At 41.1% G+C, this 12,636-nt stretch overlaps 2 protein-coding genes across 2 annotated transcripts; one reads left to right on the top strand and one right to left on the bottom strand.

Moving 5' to 3' along the window:
- Positions 1-2,072: 2,072 nt before the first annotated feature.
- Positions 2,073-3,494, top strand: LOC125561779 (the record flags this gene model as incomplete). Its single annotated transcript, XM_048726152.1, has 1 exon — positions 2,073-3,494. A coding segment is annotated over one exon (888 nt), but the record flags the coding sequence as incomplete, so codon positions are not given.
- Positions 3,495-8,219: 4,725 nt separating this feature from the next.
- Positions 8,220-12,613, bottom strand: LOC5509305. The gene is made up of 5 exons (XM_001629794.3): positions 12,190-12,613; positions 10,843-11,018; positions 10,121-10,320; positions 9,795-9,911; positions 8,220-8,536 (listed from the first exon to the last, which is right to left on the bottom strand). The coding sequence occupies exons 1-5, from the start codon at positions 12,515-12,517 to the stop codon at positions 8,356-8,358; spliced, it is 1,002 nt and encodes a 333-aa protein (XP_001629844.2). The 5' UTR covers positions 12,518-12,613; the 3' UTR covers positions 8,220-8,355.
- Between the last annotated feature and the right edge of the window lie 23 nt (positions 12,614-12,636).

The following is a 12,636-nucleotide window of genomic DNA, read 5'->3' as shown; positions in this document are numbered from 1 at the left end:
GGAATTAATTCTAATTAAAAGAGATTTTATGGGAAAGAATATTTTTTGTTTTTTAACGAAATAAAAGGGAAGGTTTTTTTAACACCGGATGCGCCCCGGATACGCCAATAAAAAAAAAAAGAAAAAAAAAATCCAGTGGCTCTAGTGGCAGTAAATAAATACGAAATACAGCAAAAAGAATTTCAAGATAGCTGTTTACCAACATTTTATTTCGCTGATATGAATATTTGATGTGATTTGAATAACGATTTTTGTTTTTTTCATCACACTTTTAGAATTAATTACAAAAACAGTCCGTCTTCAAAAACGTTTGGGTTTCTTAATTGCAGTCTTCTATTAAACTACTCAAGTTTTTGTCTACCCCTAAAAGCAACCATCATAACACAGAAAAAAGATCCACTTTAAACTCGAGACTTTTTTTCGGATCTAACTTCCAAAACGCCGACAAAAACCGTCGCACGCTCATTATATCATTCATTAACCGTGCTAAACCCTCATCACCGTCTTTTCTTTTCCTGAAGAAACCGCAACTAGCCGCTTTGAAGTGGGTATTTTGTACAAAGCATCCCTCTGTGATTTGGCGGTTTAAAGATAACACTGCAGTCTTAGTACCATGGTGTTCGTAGCTCTCTAAACCTCAAAAACCCGAATTACTTTTTCCAGCGCGAATTACGTTTTATCGCCGCAATATTTACCGCCTTCTTTACAGCCTAATCTTTTGCGTGTACCGAACGAAAAGTAATATATTGTCTTTTTACTACTGTAAAAATCATGGCCCAGAGTTTACAGTAAAAAAAACTGCTAACCTAGAATATTTTATCAATCCCAAATAACTTAAACATTAGGTACAGTAACAATAAATAACACTTAACGATTACGCTGTATCAAACATATTCAATTCAATTTTACCACAGAATTTTGTTAATTTGTCTGTTTTTTTTTTCCTTGTGAGTTTTCTTACAAAATACAATATATTTCATAAGTTGCTCTGAAAAAATCGTCCGCGATAGAAAATTGACTGTTTGTGCCGAGAGATTGAAAATTTTGTATCAGCTATCAACTTACAATTTAAACTAATTAAATATAATAATTAATATTCCTTTAAAATGAAGATTGAGGAAAAGAGAAGGTTTAACATGCATTGTAGTTTGCAAAAGAAAGTTACATTAGCAACTGGAACAACGACACCGGCTTTAGGGAAGTATTTGAAATGTCTTTCGTAGCGAATCTTTATCTCAATTTCATTTGTTTACCTCTTTCTGTTATCTAAAAGCCTCTCGGTTCCCAATAAAAAAGTTAAAGCAGATCAAGACGAAGACAGTTGATAATTAAAAAATAGCAAAAGAATAGAACATCGTTGCACGTATTCGCCAAACTATGAGTTATGTGGACAAAACATCAAAATGAAATGTCCATCTCAGACTTTTAATAAACTTAAAGTGTGATCATTATACCGCTATTTTCAACACATAACTACCACCTACACAACACCAGGCCGTTCTAATAAACACAATCATCTCGAGCTATCGTGTTTGTTTGCAGAGACAGGCGCCAATGGATTTAATATGTTCCTCGGTTTAATGGAAGGACGGAGTCCTGTAGGTGTGCTATTTGAAAATAACGGGAGAGTCAAGACGTCAGATATCTGTTGGGTCTTAGCCTTTTCCTGTTGTTAGAAAACGCAACGATGACAGCAACGAAGGCATGACAACGACGATAGTAACGGCCGATAACAGTAAAAATCCAAAGAGCCAGACGTGAAATGTTTCCTTCTAAACTGCAAAATACACCAGCCTTACAGTGCCATGTCCTCGTCAGCGACACCTTTGTTATTGTTTTTATATAATATTGGAAGGCACGTGTCGAAATCTCGAAATAACCATCTATAAAGTTTTATACTTTTTTTACCAAATCCAATCGAAAATATCGCATTGGCTTCCCCAAATCAGCCGATGGAAATCGATGCTTTTATCACGCTTCGTATTTTGCTAGGATGACAAAATGGCGGCTGACAAGGGCTGTATAAACAGCGCAATATCGGCCATCGTGCTGGCGACGCTAGGCTTGGTTGACCACAAGACAAAGGAAATATTTGCGAATTACCTCACAGCATTTCCAAACAAGGTGTTCAAACAGCGACAGCAATGATGGGTCAACGTCTTGCCAGCTTTTCACCAGCAATGATGGGCCAACGTCTTGACAGCTTTTCATCAGCAATGATGGGCCAACGTCTTGCCAGCTTTTCGCCAGCAATGATGGGCCAACGTCTTGACAGCTGTTCACCAGCACTGATGGGCCAACGTCTTGACAGCTTTTCATCAGCAATGATGGGCCAACGTCTTGCCAGCTTTTCACCAGCAATGATGGGCCAACGTCTTGACAGCTTTTCATCAGCAATGATGGGCCAACGTCTTGCCAGCTTTTCACCAGCAATGATGGGCCAACGTCTTGACAGCTGTTCACCAGCACTGATGGGCCAACGTCTTGACAGCTTTTCATCAGCAATGATGGACCAACGTCTTGCCAGCTTTTCACCAGCAATGATGGGCCAACGTCTTGACAGCTTTTCACCAGCAATGATGGGCCAACGTCTTGCCAGCTTTTCACCAGCAATGATGGGCCAACGTTTTGTCAGCTTTTCACTAGCAATGATGGGCCAACGTCTTGCCAGCTTTTCACCAGCAATGATGGGCCAACGTCTTGCCAGCTTTTCAACAACAATGATGGGCCAACGTCTTGCCAGCTTTTCACTAGCAATGATGGGCCAACGTCTTGCTGGTTTTTACAATACAAGCAATGATGGGCCAACGTTTTGTCAGCTTTTCACTAGCAATGATGGGCCAACGTCTTGCCAGCTTTTTACCAGCAATGATGGGCCAACGTATTGCCAGCTTTTCACCAGCAATGATGGGCCAACGTCTTGCCAGCTTTTCACCAGCAATGATGGGCCAACGTCTTGACAGCTGTTCACCAGCAATGATGGGCCAACGTCTTGACAGCTTTCCACCAGCAATGATGGACCAACGTCTTGCCAGCTTTTCACCAGCAATGATGGGCCAACGTCTTGTCAGCTTTTCACTAGCAATGATGGGCCAACGTCTTGCCAGCTTTTCACCAGCAATGGTGGGTCAACGTCTTGCCAGCTTTTCACAATACAAGCAATGATTGGCCAACGTCTTGCCAGCTTTTTACCAGCAATGATGGACCAAAGTCTTGCCAGCTTTTCACAAGCAATGATGGGTGCAGTTTACTTGGGGCTGTACTGATTTTCCTAATTGAAAGCGACTACTTGTCCCAAGTGACCACCCGGGATGTTTACGAGGAAAGGCAAATGTCCGCTTTCATGTGTCCTTGGCAGCTAAGACGGGGAAGTGTGGGGGTTGAATTTATAATCTGTACAAACAAATTTCGAACAGCTTCTAAAAAACCTTTTAAAAATGCTCCAATTAAGAAATGTAGACACTTATTCGTATAAGTAAAATCCGAATTTAGAATAATGGCCCACTCTCGAATTAGCGCACCTTCACGGTACGGTTATATGGTATGGTCGCGGTACAGTTATATGCTATGGTCACGGTACGGTTGTATGGTATGGTCACGGTACGGTTATATGGTATGGTCACGTTACGGTTATATGGTATGGTCGCGGTACGGTTATATGGTATGGTCACGGTATGGTTGTGTGGTATGGTCACGTTATGGTTGTGTGGTATGGTCACGGTACGGTTATATGGGTATGGTCACGGCACGGTTATATGGGTATGGTCACGGTACGGTTATATGGTATGGTCGCGGTACGGTTATATGCTATGGTCACGGTACGGTTGTATGGTATGGTCACGGTACGGTTATATGGTATGGTCACGTTACGGTTATATGGTATGGTCACGGTACGGTTATATGGTATGGTCACGGTACGGTTATATGGTATGGTCACGGTATGGTTGTGTGGTATGGTCACGGTACGGTTATATCGGTATGGTCACGGCACGGTTATATGGGTATGGTCACGGTACGGTTATATGGTATGGTCACGGTACGGTTATATGGTATGGTCACGGTACGGTTATATGGTATGGTCACGGTACAGTTATATGGGTATGGTCAAGGTACGGTTATATGGTATGGTCACGGTACGGTTATATGGTATGGTCACGGTACGGTTATATGGGTATGGTCACGGTACGGTTATATGGTATGGTCACGGTACGGTTATATGGTATGGTCACGGTACGGTTATATGGTATGGTCACGGCACGGTTATATGGGTATGGTCACGGTACGGTTGTATGGTATGGTCACGGTACGGTTATATGGTATGGTCACGTTACGGTTATATGGTATGGTCACGGTACGGTTATATGGTATGGTCACGGTATGGTTGTGTGGTATGGTCACGGTACGGTTATATCGGTATGGTCACGGCACGGTTATATGGGTATGGTCACGGTACGGTTATATGGTATGGTCACGGTACGGTTATATGGTATGGTCACGGTACGGTTATATGGTATGGTCACGGTACAGTTATATGGGTATGGTCACGGTACGGTTATATGGTATGGTCACGGTACGGTTATATGGTATGGTCACGGTACGGTTATATGGGTATGGTCACGGTACGGTTATATGGGTATGGTCACGGTACGGTTATATGGTATGGTCACGGTACGGTTATATGGTATGGTCACGGTGCGGTTATATGGTATGGTCACGGTACGGTTATATGGTATGGTCACGGTACGGTTATATGGTATGGTCACGGTACGGTTATATGGGTATGGTCACGGTACGGTTGTATGGTATGGTCACGGTATGGTTGTATGGTATGGTCACGGCACGGTTATATGGTATGGTCGCGGTACGGTTATATGGGTATGGTCACGGTACGGTTGTATGGTATGGTCACGGTATGGTTGTGTGGTATGGTCACGGTATGGTTGTGTGGTATGGTCACGGTACGGTTATATGGGTATGGTCACGGTACGGTTGTATGGTATGGTCACGGTATGGTTGTGTGGTATGGTCACGGTATGGTTGTATGGTATGGTCACGGTACGGTTATATGGGTATGGTCACGGCACGGTTATATGGTATGGTCACGGTACGGTTATATGGGTATGGTCACGGCACGGTTATATGGTATGGTCACGGTACGGTTATATGGTATGGTCACGGTACGGTTATATGGGTATGGTCACGGTACGGTTATATGGGTATGGTCACGGTACGGTTATATGGTATGGTCACGGTACGGTTATATGGTATGGTCACGGTGCGGTTATATGGTATGGTCACGGTACGGTTATATGGTATGGTCACGGTACGGTTATATGGTATGGTCACGGTACGGTTATATGGGTATGGTCACGGTACGGTTGTATGGTATGGTCACGGTATGGTTGTATGGTATGGTCACGGCACGGTTATATGGTATGGTCGCGGTATGGTTATATGGGTATGGTCACGGTACGGTTGTATGGTATGGTCACGGTATGGTTGTGTGGTATGGTCACGGTATGGTTGTGTGGTATGGTCACGGTACGGTTATATGGTATGGTCACGGTACGGTTATATGGGTATGGTCACGGTACGGTTATATGGTATGGTCACGGTACGGTTATATGGTATGGTCACGGTACGGTTATATGGGTATGGTCACGGTACGGTTATATGGGTATGGTCACGGTACGGTTATATGGTATGGTCACGGTACGGTTATATGGTATGGTCACGGTACGGTTATATGGGTATGGTCACGGTACGGTTATATGGTATGGTCACGGTACGGTTATATGGTATGGTCACGGTACGGTTATATGGTATGGTCACGGTACGGTTATATGGTATGGTCACGGTACGGTTATATGGGTAAGGTTGTATGGTGCGGTCACTGTACAGTTGTACACATGGTAATCACGGGTAGCTGTAGAAAGTGAAGAGAACTGAGATCACTTCAAGTTAGAGGAAAGTCAAACTGTAAATTCTACTTACGGACACTTTGACCTTTTCTTATTATTTCCAGTTTCTTGAATTCCCGTTTCAAACAAACGTGGCCAGAATTGAAGCGAGCCTGTGCGCAAACCGCTGTTATCTTCCCGCCAAAAATTCACTTTTTGTTTTCATGGCAGGGTTAGGGTTGGGTGCATTACGCGGATTGCTAAGGTTAAAATTGTTGTCTTTTAGAATTATTTGACTAGGAATAATTTAGATTTGTAAGTAAACAAGTTTATATTGAAAATCTAAGTTTCCTAAAACGACATCTTCTAAATGAAAATATTTTCGAGCAAAGAGATTATCCTTGAAAACAAAACAAGAAAACAATAAAGAGCACAGGGTAAAAGCGATGTTTAGGGGTAAAAATACCGTTAATGTAAACAAAAAGTCCACAATATTTCCAATCTTTGAAGACACGAGAAATAGCGCTTGGTAAAACAAGTGGCAGTTTGGGGAAATGGCGGTCCTTTGATCAAACATGCAGCATGCGGCGTCTGACTAATAATTGATTAGATGTTTAGCGCCAAAACTTTATAGAATCAGAGTTTAAAAGAAAGCCGAAGTTTCGATCCATTTGTCTCAATACTGAGACAATAACCGGCCTTCAGACCTCTGACAGAGTCATTTTAATGTCATCAAGTAGTCCACCCGCAGTCCTGGTTATCACAGAAACAGTAGATAACTCGATTTCGCTCATTGTTTCGCTTTGCATTTCGCTTTCTAAAAGGATGGAACGTGATCATCATTTAACCTTTCCCTCCACAGAGCCAATGATTAACTTATTCCATCGTTGGGACGTTTCCATCGATAGATTGAAATGATTTAGAGGCAAAAATATATATACTTAAACATACATGCAAGGTATGCATCATGCAAAACACCAATATACATTTAATTTTGCCTTAAAGATGCGGTTTTACCAAATTTTTCACGAAATATGGACAGGTTGTTTCTGCATGTTGTTATGAATGTCATGAATAAAAATTGCTTTTCTTCGGTAAGAACACTTGAAAGGAGTCACCAAGACCATCCACGAAGATCAATCAAACACAACCCAGGAGATTTCTCGTGCCGTGAACACATGGTTTTTTTTATAGAACTACATGTTTTATGCAATTCGACCAAACAACTTGCCGGCAAACAAAAATCAAATAAAATAGCCAGACGCACGTCTATTTGAAAATGCGAAAAAAAACATTTGCATCAAATACGTCTCGTGACGATAAAGAGGCTCTTTCTAAACAAATAAATGCGACTTATCGTCCGTGATCGTATTTTCGAGAAATACTGTTCTCACTAGACAGCACTGAAATGGTTTCCAATCACACCACCTCTCCCGCTGACCAATCAAAAAGAACCAAATTTGATTCCGTTGGTTTGAATGATTGAAGCCAGCTGGAAATTGTAAACAAGAGTTCACAGAATACTGAAAATTCAAATTCTGAAAAGGGGATAGAATTTGATTGAAATTTGAATTTCCTACAGAGCTTTGAGATTTTTTTTGGCCGCGCGAAAGAGAGAGTATAATTTCAAGTTTTGGCGGGAAAATCTGAAACAACGCATTTAACATATTATCGAAGAGTTTCGTATTGCAATGCCACCTACGATAAAGTGAAAACCTTTTAAAGCAGAGAATTAAATTCGAAAAAAGAAAATATCGTTTTGTTGTAGGTTTCAAAAACAGCGCGCGCTCGTTGGAATGTCAGCGCGAGCACGCACAATGAAAAAACAATTCATAAATTTTGCAGATTTGTTTCCTGAAGTTAAATAATCAGTTAACGACCAGGTTGAGATATAAAAATGACGGTAAAACTTGTAACCACACAACGATCTTCAGCAATAACTAAGCAGACATGAAGACGGGAACTAGTTTAGCGCGCGCATAAATTTTCTCATGTAATTTGATTGACATCTCGATCTACGCCACAAATGACTGGACCCGGGCCTTCCAGTTCACGGCCTTTATTCCGAAGGTTGACGAAAATAGCTCAATATTGCATATTTGAGTTATTCGCACGTTATTATACGAAAAGAAATTAACAAATCTAACAATTCTTAGGAAACAATTATGAAAGGTTATATGGACTGTAAGTGTTTTGGTAACCGTCAAAAAGATAAAAATCGCAAAAATTATAGAATATGAAAAATTTAAGTTCAACACTTCAATTTGGTTACTACTCGTTGTTTTTCGCGCAGATGAGCAATTGGTGGCTTCGGGAAAATCACTTTCTGCTAATCTTTATTACTAGGCCTGTACTTAAAAAACAATCACGTAATGATATCTACTTTCGTCCAAAAGTTCTTCATTAAGAAATCCTATAATTCACTGACTTGCTCATTCCAGATTGAGTTTTCGGGCTAACTGCCTGGGCTGTCGAAGTACGAGGAATCGCTAAAGTAGCCGCTGGGACTCAACGACGGACTGCGGGCGTTCCTGAACTTATGCACCAGGGCCGTATTAAACATTGGGAAGACATCTGGGGACTTCTCGTCTTCCCTTCTCTTTTTGCTGAGTTGGTATGGCGTCATTCCTGGCGACCTGAATGTCAATGACAAAAACAAATTTACAAGCGCGCAATACAATAGAATACGGTAAAGATTTCGTAAGAGTCAAGAACCCGGTTTAGAAGGAGGTACTGCATTTATGAATCTTTGAATGACGAAATATATATTATTGTGCTTTAATGAACGCAAGTTCTTGTGTTGTATTTTTATGGTATTTTTTTTCCTGCACCAGCATATAGACCTGCATATACCTATTTCAAATAAGGTTTCACTCGGAGAATCTGTGTATCGTAACCCGCAATGCTTCATGGGCATCAAGTAAGAAAGCTAATAAGCGCGAATAAAATACCAATCTATGTTTCAAAAGCTTGTAGAATTCTTGTTTATGTTCTTATGAAAATTCACATAGCTTTCAGATATAAGAATTAAGCCGTTTATACGCTACCCATGAACCACCGCGGGTTACGACACAGAGATTCTCGAGTGCAGCCTTATTTGAAATGGTGTATACAAGACCTCAAGAAGAACTTATTAGAGCGTTTAGATACCATAGAAGATGGGCTTCAAGGAGAAAGAAACGAAATGGATATCATTTAAATTTTTTTTCTCCCTCTCCCTATTTGGTGGAAATTAAGTAACGTCTTACATTGAGTGCTCACGCCCATCGGTCAATTCACGCTAGTAGCTGAGATTCTTTTAATAAAAAAATATGGTCGTTTTTTCGATGGCGAGTTCCGTGAATGCCAGAAGCCGTCCCCTCCTGGGCGCCTAAATTTTTTATGTTCAAACAATTCCATACAGAATTTTCGTTTTAGGTTCATGGCCCTATCTCTATTACAAAACGTCCTGAAAATTGAGAAGTTTCATTCCCCCTTAAAATGATTGGTGCGCATCATATCGATAAAGCTGCCTTCGGAGATAGGAATTCGGTCTGTGGGAGCCAGAAAGCTACCCTGGGTTCCAGAGGCTGAATATCCGCTTTTCCCAACATGCTCGCGTAATTCTCACTTCGCTCGGAAAACTCTCGGAGCCTCTGGTTTCCAGGGTACCAGAAAGCCAAATGTTACGATTTTTTTTACATTCCCGTTGTCTTATTTTCAAACTATTTAAAAGAATCTAATTGTCTAAAACTTCTGCTATCATTTGTCCTATGGACCTGCTAAATAATCACCCCACATTCTCCACCAATACCGAAAATATAAAAGTGCCCAGGGGGCTAAAACAAGCATTACGGCAGCGATAAGGAATTTAACGCTGCATGCCATTAATTCAGTTCGTTTTACGCGTCTTACTGTGGATTGATGCAGCGCAGTTTTTCTCGTGCGTTGGTTATCTCGTCGTGCAGAGCTTTTTGCAGGTTCGGTCTTGACAGGTTTTTAGACACACTACGCCTTATCTTTTTCAATTTGCTGCGACAACAACATTGTGGAAAAAGCATAAATAGAGCATTAGAGTACAACAATACAGGCTAATTAACCTGATGAGGGTTATTATTTATAAACATGGAACCTCAAAAAAAGGGAAAAAAACCTCATCAACACAAGTGTAATCACACTACACAATACTAACAACTGCACATACTGTCATATGAAATCATAAATGTGATAGCTCATGCTACCTTTGTTGTTGGAGCTTGGTAACAGATTCAGATGTTGATGGAGTGCCATGAGCCAATGCTGATACAGGTGCACTAACTGAAGAACTGACATTCTCTTGATGTAAGCCACGCCTACCACTGATATTTCTGATTGACAGGAACAGGTCAGAGTTGCTTGAGGTTTTGCTAGCTCCTTCTGATTTACTGTCCTTCAGCATATTCTAGAACGAGGTGTGGATTGCATTTAATTAACAACTATTGTTGGGGGTTAGCAAGGCTACTGAATATAGCATTTAAAAATGGTATTTTTGCTTCAAATATATATATATTCCGCCATTATTCAAATAGCTAGAATCATTAGATCAGAGGAAAACTGATAAAATAAGATATTTTCTTTTCATCTAAAATTCAATCAAAACCATCTTCTTAGAACATTCCCCTCAGATGAACACCAGCCCCTCCTTAAATAAATGAAAAAGCTGAATGGATTCAAACACTTCAGTGATCGGTGACTGTGCTTAATACTTGATTACTTGAAGTCAATTGCATGTGAAAACATCTAATTATGTCTAACAATGTATATATTCCATATACAAATATCATACAATTCTTATGTAATTATGTCTCACAACATCAATTTGCACTAACCACTTTTTACATATTTTATACTATTCTTAATACTAGTATCATAAAATGAAAATAAACTACAAAGTATTCTCATAGAGCTGTCAAGCATGCCTCACCTGTGGTTTTAACACTGGGGGTGGAGGAGGTGGGGGCGGAGATGCTCTTGATTGGTGCTGTTTCTCAGCAATCCTCAGGGAGGGTGTGGGAGGGGTTGCCGGGGAAGGGGGTGCCATTTGTTGATGCTTTTTTTCAGCAAGCCTTCTACTAAACCTTCTAGGGCTGCCTTTGGCTTCTGTTAAAAAAAGTTTTTTATTGAGTATACAATTACATAGTTTTTCTAAAGGCATTATTATTATGGAAGCACGGGTGGCCTAGTGTGTTAGCGCGTCGGCCTCTCACCGCTGTGGCCCAGGTTCGAATCCTGGCTCAAACTGGGGATTTTTCCGGGTTCCTGCCTTGAATCGAATTTGTCACAAGTGAGTTGAAGTTATTCTCCCGTGTTTCCAGTCTTCTCGGATAAGGACACTAAACCGGAGGTCCCGTCTCTTCAAGCTGTACTACACTAAACCTGAACCGAAGGGATGTAAAAGAACCACTGGAGACGCAATAAACCCTCTGGCAGTGACCACCCCCAGTGACAGTGCTTACTAACCGAGGTTACACTTGAGTTGGAGCCGTGCTCTGTTGTGTCAACCTTACCACTATTTCATATGTGTAATAGTGGTAGAAGCCTTATAAATCATAAATCATTATATGTGTATCAGCTGCCTTCCCCAGTGGTCGACCCCTGGGTAAACCACAGGCAATGTGGGGCGTTATTCAAGATTGTAAGACAATCTTTGCCCTTGGGGGAGGGGAATTATATCGCATTTGAAAATAGTACTTACCCACGGGATTACCCTGGGGATTTGTGTGTCGCTTGCAATATATGTCAAATAAAAGTTGCTCGTATGTACAGCATGTCTACACGAATGACCAGAATTGTCAAGAAAAACTTGTCAAGTAAAAATTGTCTGTGTAGACGCCCCTTTAGTATTACCAAACCAGATTATTTTGTTGCATTCCTTGACTTCAGTTATCGAGTTATTAACCGATCTCAACAATCTTAATGACAAATGAAAGCTTAGATAAGTAATATATCAGGGGTGGCGGAAGGGGAGGGGCGCCAGCCCCCCACTTTTGAAAGTATTATTATTATTGTAGTCTTTTTAAACCAACGGGTTTCAAGCAGTATAAATGCAACCGACAACAAATTCGTTGAACAGTTTAAAATCCCAGCGTTCTTATAAATAGGATTTGGAACCACCATACACCCCTCTCCCCTAAACCACCAACCACCCCTCCCCCTGGAACCACTACCCACCCCTCCCCCAACTTCCGCCCTCCCACTTATGGGACCACTTCGCCACCCCTGTATATGAAAATTATATTTAAAGGTATCTTATTGGTGCGTGTATGAATACCTTGTGCATAGTCGAAAGCTGAGACCATCTCTCTCTTGAGCTTGTCAAGTTCATTATTGCACATTTCCTCACTAAAATAGTCATCGATGTATTTCTCTCCCTTTACAGCTTTCATGACCTTAACTTTCAAATAGGATAACATGTCAAGCTCGTCTTGCTTCCGCTTTCTGATCACATCACGAGATATATTTGGGTTTTTGTCCAAGAACTGCAGAAGCTTCTTTAGTTCCGATTCCGTCTCTTCGTCTCCTTGTTGGTCGTATTCGGCTGTTGAGATCTTTCTACAGAAGGCTACAGGGGCCGGTGAAGCGGGATCGAACTCGGACATTATTTTGTTTCAGATGTATATTACAGTAGTGAAAAATAAAAATAAAACGGTGGTTTGACTAGTGGGTTTACAAATTTCGGCGCGTATGAGATGAACTAGTTACGACCAATCAGAGCATG

Source organism: Nematostella vectensis, chromosome 4, assembly GCF_932526225.1.
Source record: "Nematostella vectensis chromosome 4, jaNemVect1.1, whole genome shotgun sequence".
NCBI lineage: Eukaryota > Metazoa > Cnidaria > Anthozoa > Actiniaria > Edwardsiidae > Nematostella > Nematostella vectensis.
This window is presented reverse-complemented; position numbering and strand designations above follow the sequence as displayed.

Bases quoted from the DNA above. Each gene is read 5' to 3' on its own strand.
- LOC5509305 (XM_001629794.3), bottom strand. From the start codon at position 12,517: ATGTCCGAGTTCGATCCCGCTTCACCGGCCCCTGTAGCCTTCTGTAGA. The intron at 10,321-10,842 runs GTGAGGCATGCT...ACCTCGTTCTAG, and splicing joins CCCCAGTGTTAAAACCACAG to AATATGCTGAAGGACAGTAA. The intron at 9,912-10,120 runs GTAGCATGAGCT...TTGTTGTCGCAG, and splicing joins ACCAAGCTCCAACAACAAAG to CAAATTGAAAAAGATAAGGC.